At 40.1% G+C, this 13944-nt stretch overlaps 1 protein-coding gene across 5 annotated transcripts; it reads left to right on the top strand.

Annotated features, from left to right (window-relative positions):
- Positions 1–1247: 1247 nt before the first annotated feature.
- Positions 1248–13938, top strand: LOC115772536 (calpain-1 catalytic subunit-like). 5 transcript variants are annotated; one of them, XM_030718836.1, is made up of 22 exons: positions 1248–1363; positions 1534–1791; positions 2232–2301; positions 2574–2692; positions 3170–3303; positions 3401–3575; positions 4322–4396; positions 4602–4687; positions 5716–5790; positions 6311–6471; positions 7646–7812; positions 8068–8079; positions 8196–8404; positions 8814–8853; positions 9265–9333; positions 9433–9490; positions 9590–9651; positions 9886–9954; positions 10915–10993; positions 11783–11899; positions 12992–13044; positions 13303–13938. In XM_030718836.1, the coding sequence occupies exons 2-22, from the start codon at positions 1555–1557 to the stop codon at positions 13327–13329; spliced, it is 2094 nt and encodes a 697-aa protein (XP_030574696.1). In that variant the 5' UTR covers positions 1248–1363; positions 1534–1554; the 3' UTR covers positions 13330–13938. The 5 variants fall into 5 exon arrangements, 4 of the variants coding, with proteins under 4 accessions (XP_030574696.1, XP_030574693.1, XP_030574694.1 ...); XR_004019043.1 differs by lacking the exon at positions 13303–13938 and having other exon boundaries at positions 11788–11899; XM_030718833.1 differs by lacking the exons at positions 12992–13044; positions 13303–13938 and adding an exon at positions 12309–12501.
- Positions 13939–13944: the final 6 nt, after the last annotated feature.

Raw genomic sequence — 13944 nt, 5'->3', positions numbered from 1 at the left:
CATCATCTCTCTTTTTGTCCTCACATCTCTTCTGCATGGAGGTAACAGCGAAGGTAAGAGACCTTGAGGAACGACAGGGGTGGTAAAGAGCTCCTCTTTTTTCTAAGCCGTCAGGTTGGTGTGCCCGAGCCGGCATGCCCACTCCTGGAGAACCATGAGACCCATGGCTCCCCCTGCAGCCTGTATCATCACTTTGTGGAGACAGAGGATGTGGTCAGTTATGACACAGATTTCTTACCACACGGTGGTATCTGGTTCAGCTGTCATGTCCTCTTCTAGCTCAGCTTGGTAAGCTGTTAGGATAGAAGAGGTGTTGAGAGCTCTCGCTGACAGAGCCGCTGCCTTGTGACAATTATTTGTAAAGCTGGACTGGAAGTGGTTTGCCTTAGAGAGGAGGAAAGGGGCCAGCAAAGACAGAGGAGTCTTCGGGGGAAGATGGCTTGCTACCAATGGCTCCACTTGTGGTATCTGGCTGAGGCCGACTGAGTCCATCCCCTCACTTCCCACAATTTGGTGCTTCTTGCTGTATGGTTTTCTTTTCCATCTCACCACTATCTTATGGAGTAAAGTATCTTTATTGAGTAAACAGGCAACACATTGTTACCCATCTTGCCATCAACACAAGATTTTCCAACCTCGGTTTGCATGTGGACTGCAGGATGCTAAGCCTAGCAGCTGTGCACTTGCACGTCCTGCATGTCGAGATCAAGGAGAGACGGCGGCGCAGGCTTTTTAACCTTGCCTCTAGCTGGGGGCTTTGCAGCCCAGCTGATGCTAACCATTGAGTTGGAGTCTTCCTTGTCATTGTCAGACAACAGGAACTCTGAGTTAGCATCTCCCCCCAGGATGACCCCAGCAGGGGAGAAGCACAGTTATCAACAGGCTTCTGTGAGAAGCAACAAGAGATTTTTGAATGACATCTGATGCTGTCAGCCTATTATTTAGGGAGGTTCTAGCCCCTCCCTGACAAGGGTGTTGCTGAGCCAGCCTGTAAGGGTGTAATGACATTTGAGTTTCTGATGAGGTCACACAGGAGGCGTTCCCATAGTGAGACACAAAATGAATGCTACTCAGAGAACCAAGGTTTTGCTTAACCATCAGTCGTTATTGGACAGCTTATGCTTCAATACTTGATACCTACATATTTGCAGAGTTGAGCCTTAAATCAACTACAGGTCTGAATTTCTTCTCTCTGCATTGGCAAACAACAGGCAGGTGCAGCAGTTAAAAACACAGCGCAGGCAGGGCTTCATGAATCCAATTCACATGCTGACAGAAGGAGCCTCAGGCATTTACATGTCTTATAAAAGCAGCAGAGTTTCCTCCCACACACTGTCAGTGCTTTCTAGCTATTTGAGGAAAGGTAAGGCGTATTTCTAACATTTTGAAAAACTTTATTTATACTTTGACTTATACTTTATCTAATTTCAGGAGTACACCTTCACAGTGATATTCTTTGGAGGAGCAAGAAAAAAGGAGTTTGGGTATTGAGAATGAAGCTTAATCTACAAACTTCTTAATGTTTGTTTTCAGCAGTTTTCAAACCCTGCAGCTATGCCTCCTCCAGGTGTGTGCATGAACATCATCAGTGCACGCCACATGAAAGATGGCTATGGGACTGTCACCAACCCCGAGAGGTTCCTAAACCAAGACTTCCACCAGATGAAACAGTACTGTCTCATCCGACAGGTGAGGTACATCGATGAGATGTTCCCCCCTGACAGAAATTCAGTCGGCAGTGGGATACTGAAGCCTTCTGACCTTGCCCGAGTGGTGTGGCTGAGACCAGGGGTGAGTGTTGGCTGAAAATCCAAGATATAATTACATATAATCATGAAAGTGATGCTCTAACAAATCTAGATTGTTATTGTTCTTCCCAAAGCACAGAAGTCTGTTGATTCATTTATACTCAGGGTTAGGCAGGTTGTGGGTTAGCCACCTTTGTTTTGTGGTGCACCTGAATGCTTTACAATCGAGCATTCAGGAGACACATTTAGCTTCATTAAATATTTCTTCTAGGGAAAAAAAGGCACAATTATACAAAACCTGTTAATTTGCCAAGTGATTGTTTATGTTCCTTTATGATTGCTGCATTTGTGAGTGAGTAACTTTTAACCAGAAGATTAATGGATTCAAAAAGAAAAAGAAAAGATTTCACAAAGGGAAACATGTTGAGGTTATGTATATAACCCCGCTTATACATAACCTCAGGTTTTATTTTATTATTTCAGAAAATCGTTCCGAATCCATCTTTTGTAGTTGACGGGGTCTCCAGGTTTGACTTTGGTCAAGGGTTGGTTGGTAAGTAAATTTCTTCACTCACTATAATTGTTTAAAATTAGTATTTTTTTTCCATGTTGAAAAATTTCATAGACAGAAAAGTAAAGCACAGAGCTATGAGTTGAGGGGAAGTGTGAGTGTGCCATGGGGGTAAGATGCAGAAAAATTAAAAGTATTGCCAAATATGTTATTTTTTGCCTTTAAGTGCAATGTAACCATTATCAGCACTTTTTTTTTACTGTAGTGTCTTCACACTAAAACATTCTGACAACGTAAATCATATTTTTTCACAGGAAACTGTTGGTTTCTCGCTTCTATTGGAGCGCTGACATTCCAGAATCACATCCTCGGTCAGGTTGTTCCACTTGAGCAAAACTTTGACGAGAACTACTGTGGACTGTTCCACTTCAGGGTAAATCCCACATTTAACACAAGACCACCAGATCATTTATAGCAGTGAAAGTTTCAGTTTAGTTTAAGCAATTAGCTTTCTGACAGGGAGCGAAATGAGAAAATCCACACTGTAAGTTGATAAGTTCATGGTAAATATGCAGACTTCCAGCAGGGATTATTAAAGGATAGTTTAATGGATTCAACAGCTGTGAGAAGTGAGCTGCTGGTAGTTGATTTGGACTAAGTCAGACTATGGTACCGGTCTAGGTCCTATTAAAATTAAGCACAGAAATTGATCTTCTCATGTAACACTTGGAAGATGAGAAGTGGCCGTATTTCCTAAACTGTTAAACTGTGACTTAAAATCCTGCAAGACATCAGGGTGTCCAAGGAAGGTGTTTTGTTTTCATATCATTGCTGCTGGTAATCTCTAAAAGCAGGTTGTATTAAATGGTGCATGAACCTCTTCACTTTCCCTTCTTCCTCAACTTTTTAGTTCTGGAGATTTGGAAGATGGGTGGATGTCGTCATTGATGACAAGCTGCCAACAATCGATGGTAGACTAATTTTTGTCCACTCCAGAGACCCAACTGAATTCTGGCCTGCTTTGTTGGAAAAAGCCTACGCAAAGTCTGTAAAACACTGGATTATTTCTCAGTTTAAGATGCACTTTGTCAAAGTGAGAGTTATTTGTCAGTAAAAGTAACAAAGCACCGGCTTTTCTCAGGGTGTGTGGTTCCTACACAGACATGAATGCTGGAACTCCTGCCGAGGCCTTGGTAGACTTCACTGGTGGGGTCCACATATGTATCAATCTGGCAAACCCTCCTCCAAACCTGTGGGAAATGATGTGCAGAGCCGGCCAGTCCAAGTCACTGATGGGTTGTGGTACACAGCAGGGTGTAAGCATGAATAGACACCACACAAGTAACACATTGGCTTTTTATTCTTTCTTTTGAAAGCAGAAGGTTTTGAGGAAGAGGTGTCTGTCTGACTGAAAGATCAGATCTGTCTATCTGTCTATCTATCTATCTGTCTGTCTGTCTGTCTATCTGTCTCTCTATCTATCTATCTATCTATCTATCTATCTATCTATCTATCTATCTATCTATCTATCTATCTATCTATCTATCTATCTATCTATCTATCAATCAATCAATCAATCAATCAATCAATCAATCAATCAATCAATCAATCAATCAATCAATCAATCAATCAAGTAATTGGCATCAGAAGAGCTAAACACCAGGTACTGGTAGATAGAGCAGTCACTCGAGACCATAACATCAGACTGACCAACCTGTGCACCACTTGGATTGATTACAAGAAAGACTCAGTGCCTCACACATGGATCCTGGAATGCAATTTTGTTGAGCGTTTGAAAAATTGTATAATGTCCAGGGAGGCAAAGGGACCTGAAAACAGTGACTACTGTTTTAACATCAGTGGCTTCTGCACACGAACTGTACAGAGAAAGATCACATACAAGCCAAGGTTGGCTTATATGGTTTGGTTTTCTCCTAAAATTAGCCATTTAGCCAATTCAGTTCAGAACGAAAAGCAATATGGTATTTTCTCAACTCATTAAGTGCTGATTTTCTGTTGTGAAAAACACCTTGCAGTGTTTACATGTTTTAATGTTTTGTAGGCAACATCTGCCAACACTGTACTACCAAATGGACTGGTCCAAGGCCATGCCTACACTGTAACTGGTGTTAAAGAGGTAAGAATTTGTATTCATTTAAGAGATATTTCAACATGTAGTTATACTAGCAAAAGCTAGAAGTAATTTTTTTATGTTTCTGCTGAAGCCTCCTTCAGAAACAGATTCAATCCATTTACAAAGTTTTGGAGTAATCTTGAACCTGCTTTTGCTGACATGATAAAATAAGTATGCGGTTGTTTTCCTTGTAATGTTTGATGGGCAGGTGATGAGCCGAGAGCAGATTGTGAACCTGGTGCGTTTGTGGAATCCGTGGGGCCAAGGAGAGTGGAACGGAGACTGGAGTGATCAGTGAGAGCGCCTCACACTCTCTAAAATACTGAGATACTTTTCCACTGATGGAAAAACACGTTTTAGATGTAGCCCTTGTTGCACACAGGCAAATATCAATAAGCCATGTGTGTTTTCTTATAATAATTTCTACAGGGGTATACACTACTAAATCTATTTGTTAGTCATGCAAGAAAGGATTGAGGATATTTGGATCAGAGCCATGAGAAGCTTTTCTGTAGGTTTTGATAATCTCTTAATTATAATCTGGTTATGTAAGTGAAGAGAAAAACAGAGAAGGCAGGTTTGGGCATGGTAATACATGGGAATGAAACCAGTACATGCCGGTGTCTCATGTGGTAATCAGTACCCAATCAGTGTAATATGAGAGAATAACAGTGTTTAGTTTTGGTTTTTAATGTGTAATCTACTCAAGAAGAAATTAATGATAAGACTCTCTGTCAGTTTTGAGTTTTGATGAAGAGCTAAAGCATCGTCCTGACTTCTTTAAGTAACTGCAACTAGTGAAGAGCATAGTGAACTTACACAGGACTGAATGTAGAAAATATGGTAAGCCATATATGGTTGTCATCATGGGCAAAGGCCCAAAACATTTGATCCCATAATGTTACTGCAATAGATTCAGCTTGATGGCTCACATAGCAATTTACTAAATGGGGACGCACATTAGAAACTTCAGAAATATCTGAATAAGTTCAGGTAACATCACATATCATATTTATATCATATGTTTTTTTACATTAAATGGGTCATACATAAGCAAGGTAACGTAACTGTCAGCTGGGTCATTCAATATGATACCTGGACAGAGATTCATGAGCCCTGAATTTCTTTAATTCTCGGGTTTGTTATTGTGGAAGACTGTATGAGGTTTGGTGTTCTCTGTTGCCTCTGTGTGAAACAGTTTAAATGTAGCTTGCACACATGAGAGGAAATAAATAGTTTTAGCTGAAACGATGATCTTAATATTGAGGAGTTTAGAATAATATTGCGCCTCTTCTTCCTTCTCTGACAAATTATCCACAAAGGTCGCCTCTGTGGCAAACCGTGAGTCCTCAAGATCGAGACATGTGCCTGTCGGTGCGTGACGACGGGGAGTTTTGGTGAGCAAAATCAAAATGTGACAAACACAAGATAATAAGTAGTAACGACAAAAATGAATAATTAAGGCTTAAAAATGTACACCAAACCCAAGTACTTAGAATTCGAAAGTACTTGGGTGAGAATTTGAGTATATGATAGAGCCAAGAAAAAGTCTACATTTTTATTGTAATTTGCATTATGATTATATACAAAACCAGTCAAAGTTTGTCCAAACTTTGACTGGTTTTGTATATTTGTTACAATAAACTGTGATCAGAATGGAATAGATTAAATTAAAAATTAAATTAGAATATGTTTTGCAGAATAAATACTTTTTATTCTTTCATTGACAAATTTTAATATAGAACAGAATAGAATGCCTTTATTGTCATTATACAGGATGTACAATGAGAATGGAGAAAGGAAGAGCCGTGAGCCGCTGTGTCTGTGCGCGCCGCCATCTGGACTCACTTGTTTAATATCTTCCACAATTCAGGAAACCAGAACTTTTTATCACCTAAATCTATATCTGCTTTCCAGGATGCACCTGCAGGACTTCTGTAAGTTCTACACAGATCTTGACATCTGCTGCTTGTGTCCCGACTTCCTTGATGGGAACTCCATTTGTCACTGGAGGACCTCCTTCTATGAAGGCCGATGGGTTGCAGGAACCACTGCTGGAGGCTGCATGAATAACCCTGGTATACTCAGAAGCTCTAATAATGTTTAAAAACTTTATTAATAGCCTTATTAATTCATTTAAAAAATGCACTCTTTACTACATCTCTACCATTTACATTAATCTATATTTGAACTTAAAGTTTTGCATAGCACCCCATGCTTTTTTAGCAATTTTAAACTAATAGCAATTTTTTTGTGTTATAGTCATACTAGGGACAAAAGTCGTTGACTCTAGCGCGATCAAAATCATGGCCTTGCGATCTCGTTGCCTTTGAAGATGGGACCGGGTCTGAGCCCACTCACAGTCAGTTTGGTGTCAAACGGCAATGAGATGGAATCAGTCTGCTGTCAGTTTGTGACTGAATTCGGTCAACTTGGCAATTACACCCAATCTGTTGGTGATAATACAGTGAACATTGGTGATCTGTTGCACAGAAATTCACATTAACTGCTTGCATTCAGAGTCCAGTCTGAACCTCACAGGTTTAAAACAGAAATTCCTCCTCAAATAGTGACGGAGTTGCTGCAGGACGGGGATTTAACTACAGAATGACGCAGGCGCTCAGTAACCTCACAAAATACAACAAAACGGCAACCAGAGATGCACAGAGGCGCTCTCACAGGTGCAGACCGACTCGGATTATTGTCAATCTGTCTCTGTTTATATATTAGATTGTGTCCCATCAGATGACCTGGGCAATCACCTTAGAGGTGCCAAGATCAAGGAAGCTCTACTTTTACTCGTGAATCTGAGTCATTAAATACAATTCCAATCATTTTGAAACTGTGAAGAAAGAGTGTAATATTTATGTGCAGTCAGTGAATTATCTTGTAGCAGGGCTTTCGCTGCAACCACAAAGTGCTTAAACTAGTTCTCTGTTCTCTCTTTATCTAATCTTACATTTTATCAGTTTCCAAAATATTTGGTGTCCACATTAAACTAGTTTCATTATATTTAATTGATTCTTAACGGGTTTTTTAAATTGTCAGTTTCATTAATGTATTGATTAAAAGGCATCCCAGCAGAAACCACCAGAATCCATAACAAAGAGTGGACGAATGCTGAGTATTCGTCATTCTGTATCAACAGAACAGCCTTGTCATCCTGTCTGCTCACATTTTTATCATTAATACAAGAATACATGAGGTTTTTTTTTTAACTCCTCTAACATGATTTCCTTCTTTGCCTTTCAGGGAGCTTCTGGACAAATCCACAGTATCGGGTCAAGGTTGATGAATTATCCAGCGAGTGCTCGGAGAAACAGGGTGAAAAAAACATGCTGGTGTCTCTCATGCAAAAGCCTGACAAGAGGAACAGACACCTGGTCCAGACCCTCCACATTGGCTTCTCTGTATTTGAGGTAAACTCGAGCCCTCGTTGTTTCTGTCACACTGGTTAGATCGGTATACTCGAGGCACAGTGCTGCATGCACAGAAGTCAGATGACTCAAGGATTTGGTTGAGATCATGTATCAGTTTAATGCTGATTTGAAAGTGGGAGCTTTGTGTCTCATGTATCCATTAAATTCCATTTTGCTTTTATAATGTCAAATTTTTCTTGATCCAATTATTTTAATTGTCCTTAAAATATTTTTTTTTCTCTAATTTCCTCCAAGGTGCCTGAAAACGTAAGTATTTTAATCCTATTCTAAAAAGCAGTACACATTTCACATCACAATCTCCAAATAACAGGACTGAGACAGAGTGACAGGAATTAAATATCTATTTAATATTGATATTACAGTACGTGGCACACAGGGGGAAATTCCCAGCCTCTTTCTTCAGTATGAACAAACCTGTCGCCCAGAGTAAAACCTACGTGGATGCCCGTGACGTGATGGAGTTTATGGCACTGAAGCCTGGTGAATACCTGATTGTGCCGTCCACCTACAGTCCTAATGAGACCGCCTCCTTCATCCTCACCATTCTGTCCAAGGCTGAGACCCACGTGCAGTAAGCCACTCTCAGACTTAGTCCTTATAGCCTCACAATAATTAATTAAGTTAAATAATAAAGTTTACATGTTACTGTGGTTAGTGAACTTTAAAAAGTAACAAAAAGTAACTGAAACAAAGATATAATTTTTGACCAGGCAGATTGAAACACTGTTACAACTTACATGTTGAAAATATGCACTCTGTAATATGTGTGTGTGTGAGATAAATCTAGAAGCTGGACCGTTGGAAATGATTGTTGAATTCTACAAATGTGTGTGCTTGTTTTTGGTACAGTGACTCATCCTGTTAGTCTGTGAGGACCTGCGGTTAATAGACTTCTCTCTTTTGTTTCATGCCTGTAGACGTTACAGTGTCATTACTGAAAAAAGTTGTACTGATTTCTTTTATCTCTCCTCTGTCCTCAGTGAGAACTCTGGTGGTCTTGAACCCATGGAAGTGAAAGAGGTGAATAAGATGGATTACTTTAAGTTATCCAGTAGAAACCCATACTGGCTGCTCCAGTCTGCGTGCCAAAGCATCCTTGGGCGAGATACTGAACCCCGAGTTGCTCCCGATGTGTTCATTGGAGTTTGAGTGTGTGTGAATGTTAGAAAGTGTGTGTCCCTTGTCAAACTCAAATCCTTTATGGCTGCTCATTTTTCCTGCTTCTAAAATCAACTTTGAGGACAAAATATTCACTTGCTCCCTGATAGATCCCACCCACTAACAGGTGCCACGATTAAGAGATAATCAGTGTTATCCACGTCACCTGTCAGTGGTCATAATGTCATGCCTGACTGGTGTATGTCAGACATATTCATGATGTATTCATTGATCTGGAGCTGAAAACATGCTTAAAGCAGCAATCTTTTGCAGAGCATAGCAGGGGAAAATGGTGAGAATGACGAAAGTAGAAGGACACTGTTCCGTCAATATTCTGACAAGGTAAAGGGTGTGTCTTACTGTATAACAGCAGTTCAGCATATTTACTTTTTTATAAGTTACATAATAAGAAACCCAACTAACAACTAATTTCATTTCCAGTATGAAGAAGTGGACGCAGAGCAGCTGCAGAGGCTCCTAAATGAAAAAATACTAAAAGGTTTGGACAGTAAAAGTGAAAGACAGTCAAATATAATAATCTTGTACATATTTGATGTGGTGCCAAGTGTCCTAGTATTATTTCCTATTTTTTATTTAGGAGAGTTGAAATCTGGAGGATTCAGCACCGATGCCTGCCGCAGCATGGTTGCTCTGATGGACGTATCCTTTTGTGTCGTATTGACTTTGGTTAATTTGTACTGGCTGTTTTTTTCAGCTGCTGACTTGTAAAAGGAGGAATCCTTTAGAGTAAAAGCACTTACCTAAAACACACTATACATGCCAAAACCTGCCTGCCCTTTTACTGAATAATGCTGCACATGAATAGATTTAAAGGTCAGGCTGAGGCATGAGAAAACATGTACGGTTCTGACATCTTAATAGTGGATTAAAAAGACATCTGTTACTGGAAAGTTGAACTGTGAGGAGTTTGTTCTTCTGTGGAAGAAGGCTGTCACATACCAGGTAAGAGAAACATAATGGATGTCAAAGATGTCATTACAAGGCAAAAGCTTTGGATTACCTAACAGGTAACTGGGCTGAAGGGGAAACGGGTCATTTGCATGTAAGAACTCACTGAAGGAAGGGAGAGACATGGGAAACATATGTGGTGAGTAGGTTGGGCAATGAGAGGACACGAGTTTCAGGTTTGCTGGCTTCCCCTCTGCCTGTTGGCATCCAGGCTGCAGCACACACACAAGAACTCCTTTGGTTAACCCTATGAGAGCAGTTCATGCTGCAAGAGAATCACCTTCAATTCTTCTTCAGGGAGAAGAACATCAATCAGATTCATCATCAGCGAGTTATTGATTGATTTATTTAGCATGATTACTCTCAAAACACAAGCATAAGCACACAGTCTGCAACTACAGCTGTTCTAATGCATGCAAGTACAATAATTCCACATTTATTTATGATTTAATAAGATTATGTCATTCGTTCACTTTAAAACGTCACATTTGTTGTTAATATCAGCAAGAAGACTCCAATAGTAACAATAATTAGAGATTAGCTTAAATGTGCAAATGTATCTTTATATTCAATCATCAAACCAAAGTAGCAACACTTCACACACATCTTCACTGAAATATTTTGGTCTGACTGATCTACTTATTTTTCAGCATTAAGTTGCATCTTTGAGTCTATTTTTAACCTCTCCCTCACCATTGCTTTGCTTTGTCCATCATCAGCAGAGTAGCCACTGGAAGCTGCATGCATGTACTTACGTGCATCTTTGGTGCGCACACCCATGCACTGTGGACACTGCAGTGACAGCATACAGGCTATGAGAGCTGCTCCTGCCGACTCTCAACGGCAGGACAGAATAAAATGTCCCTGTGCTGCTGAGAGGGGAAATGCCACGGGTTCTAGCTCATGCAGACCTCTCCTAATTGTAAAATGACTAATTGTGTGCTCTTTACACAGGAAATTTTCTCCCACTCTGATGTTTCAAAAACTGGGACACTGTCACTAAGTGAGCTGAGAAATGCCATCATAGCTTCAGGTAGACATCATATATTTGGCTACTGGTGAAATAACAGAACCACACTGTATGAGCATAAAACTATTCTGTGATTATTGAGTCTTTAAGCACATTTTCTATGCAAAACAATGTTATGTTTAGCATTTGGTAATGTTCCCATAACCATCATCTATGCAACTCTCTCCTGTTATGGAGCACTGTATCACATTTGTTTCTCAGTGTTTAGTTGTCAGACTTAAACTGTTTTTAGTTCCACTGTGTAGCCGTGGTTCTCACACTGTGTGGCACAAAGGCGTGGACAGTCAGGGGAAAAATAAGGAGTGAAACTTTGATTTTTGACTTAAAAATTGAAGCATTTGAAGTGTGACATGCCAGAACCACTCCTCCATTGTGTGAAAAAAAAAGAAAACACATACAAAATGCTGCAGTATCCACTAAAAAGCAGACAAACACAGTGAAGTGGAAGCTGGTAGAGACCAAACACCGAGCTTTTCATTCATATATGCTCGTCTTCGCTGCCTCTACCTGACCAAAATAATAATTTTGACCCCCTGTGAGCAAGCGCTCACAGGGGGTTGTTTTGACTGTTGGGTTGTCTCTGTCACTTTGAGGCGACTGTTGTGATTTGGCGATATATATATATATGAAATGAAATGACAAAATTCATATACTCAGCCTTAAAATGTTCTGAAGGTTGTATCAGCACTTGCTGTGATATTCTAGGAAAAAAAGCATGTGTAATCGCGCCGTGTTCCTATAACAAACTGTACCTACTGTAAGACTTCATCTCATGAACTGTTTGTTGGTCAGGAAAGAAGGTCAGCGATGAGATGCTGAATTTGATGGCTCTGCGTTACGGCACCTCGTCTGGGCACATTACTCTGGAGAGCTTCATCAGTCTACTCCTTCGCTTTGACTGCATGTACCGTAAGTACATTTGGAGATGATGACAATAGACATCATTTATGTTCTGCATAAATGAAAAGTTGTCAGCTTTGGAAACAATCTGAATATCTGCAGTGGTCTAACACCTAACTTGAACCTCAGAATAACTGTTAGTCTTCACTAATTGAAGTCTTTTCTCTACATTTTCTGTACAATTAGGTCATGTTTGTAAATGAGAGCTGGTTCTCAAACAATTTACCTGGTAAATTAAAGGTTAAAAAAAAAAAAAATCAGTGAGAACAAGCTGTGAAATCAGGTTTTCTTTATGTACCAAAAAATGAAGTCACGCAAATGAGAGCAAACTTTCGTCTTTTCTTTTCCTATTTATTCAATTCAACTCAATTTCACCCATCCATCCATCCATCCATCCATCCTTCTTCTGCTTATCCAGGCCCATGTCGTGGGGACAGCAGCCTAAGCAGAGAAGCCCAGACCTCCCTTTCCCCAGTCACCTCTGCCAGCTCATCCAAGGCGTTCCCAGGCCAGCTGAGAGATATAATCTCTCCAGTTTGTCTCTAAGGGAGTGGCCAGCCACCCTTCAGAGGAAACTCATTTCTGCCGCTTGTATTCGCGATCTTATTCTTTTGATCACTACCCAAAGCTCATGACCATAGGTGAGGGTAGGGACGTAGCTTGACCAGTAAATTGACAGCTTCGCTTTCACACTCAGCTCCCTCTTTACGACAGACCGATGCAGCATCCGCATCACTGCAGACGTAGTCCCGATCCATCTGTCAGTCTCTCACTTCCTTCTGTCGTCACTCGTGAATAAGACCCTGAGATAATTAAACTTCACCACCTGGGGCAGCAACTTGTCCCTGAGCCAGAGTGGGAACTCCACCCTTTTCCAGGGAAGGAACATGGCCTCAGACTTAGAGGTGCTAATTCTCATGCCACCCACTTCACACTCGGCTACAAACATTCCACTGCAAGCTGGTTCTGTTTTATTTATGTAGTGGAAAATCACCTCAAGGCACTTCATATTGTAAGGTAAAGACCCTACAATAATTACAGAGAAATCATTACTTTATTGCCTGCTTCTCAAGTAATAAGAATTTGTGTCTTTCTGAACAGAAATCTTCAGCCAGCTGTCTGATGGCAGGGCTGTGACTCTTCAGGAAACAGAGGTGACTAAAGTTCATTTTAAAATACTTCAGTATTCTAACCTATCACGGCGTGCACAGCTGCTCATTTCAAATGGATGAAAACAACTTATCAGTAATTTTACTTGATGAAAAAAATCAGCCTGGTTTCGGTGAACACGTCCCAGGTCTGCTGAAAGTTGTCCTAGAAATTATGTCATGCATGCACAACATTTTTAATTTTACTGTGATTTTAATATGTCCTATGAAACATATGAATAATCTGTCCCTTTTTTATTACAGTGGATGTACCTTGCAATGTACACTTAACCTGACAGAGAAGATGACCTGCAGGGATGAGCACAAAGAAACAAAGTGAAATGAACTATTACAGGTTATGTGACAGCAGAAATATGCACAGAGCAGCAGACCTCGACTACAAATCTGTGATAATCAGAAATTATGCTTACAGTAAAACAGCTTCAGCCATCTGCACTGATTTTACACTGAAATATTGCATCTGTTACAAATACTGTTAAGTGGATCATCAGCACAAAGTTTGTGCAAAATCTTTGTGTGCTGTAACACCCTAAAATAATTTTGGTACATACCTCATGTACTCATGTACCTTTTCTACATCCCCCTTTTTGACTTTGAAATTCCACTAAAACTGTAACATTAACCACACAAACTTTGACACTGGCCATAACTTCTATTTTTATCATTGCCCTTACTTTTTATTTTTTCTAAACTATTTTTACAGCCTCGAATGCAATCTGTCTTAGTATTACTTCTCAAATGAGGTGCCTGCCCATTACCTTGACCTTCAAACTTTACATTGGCCTTTACTTTTTTCTATATTTACTTTTTTACTATAACAGCACTTTGTTGACATTTAGCTCAGGTCACATGCAACTTTGTGCTTCTAACTGTGCATAACTGTAA

Source organism: Archocentrus centrarchus, chromosome 22 (genome assembly GCF_007364275.1).
Source record: "Archocentrus centrarchus isolate MPI-CPG fArcCen1 chromosome 22, fArcCen1, whole genome shotgun sequence".
Taxonomy (NCBI): Eukaryota; Metazoa; Chordata; class Actinopteri; order Cichliformes; family Cichlidae; genus Archocentrus; species Archocentrus centrarchus.
This window is presented reverse-complemented; position numbering and strand designations above follow the sequence as displayed.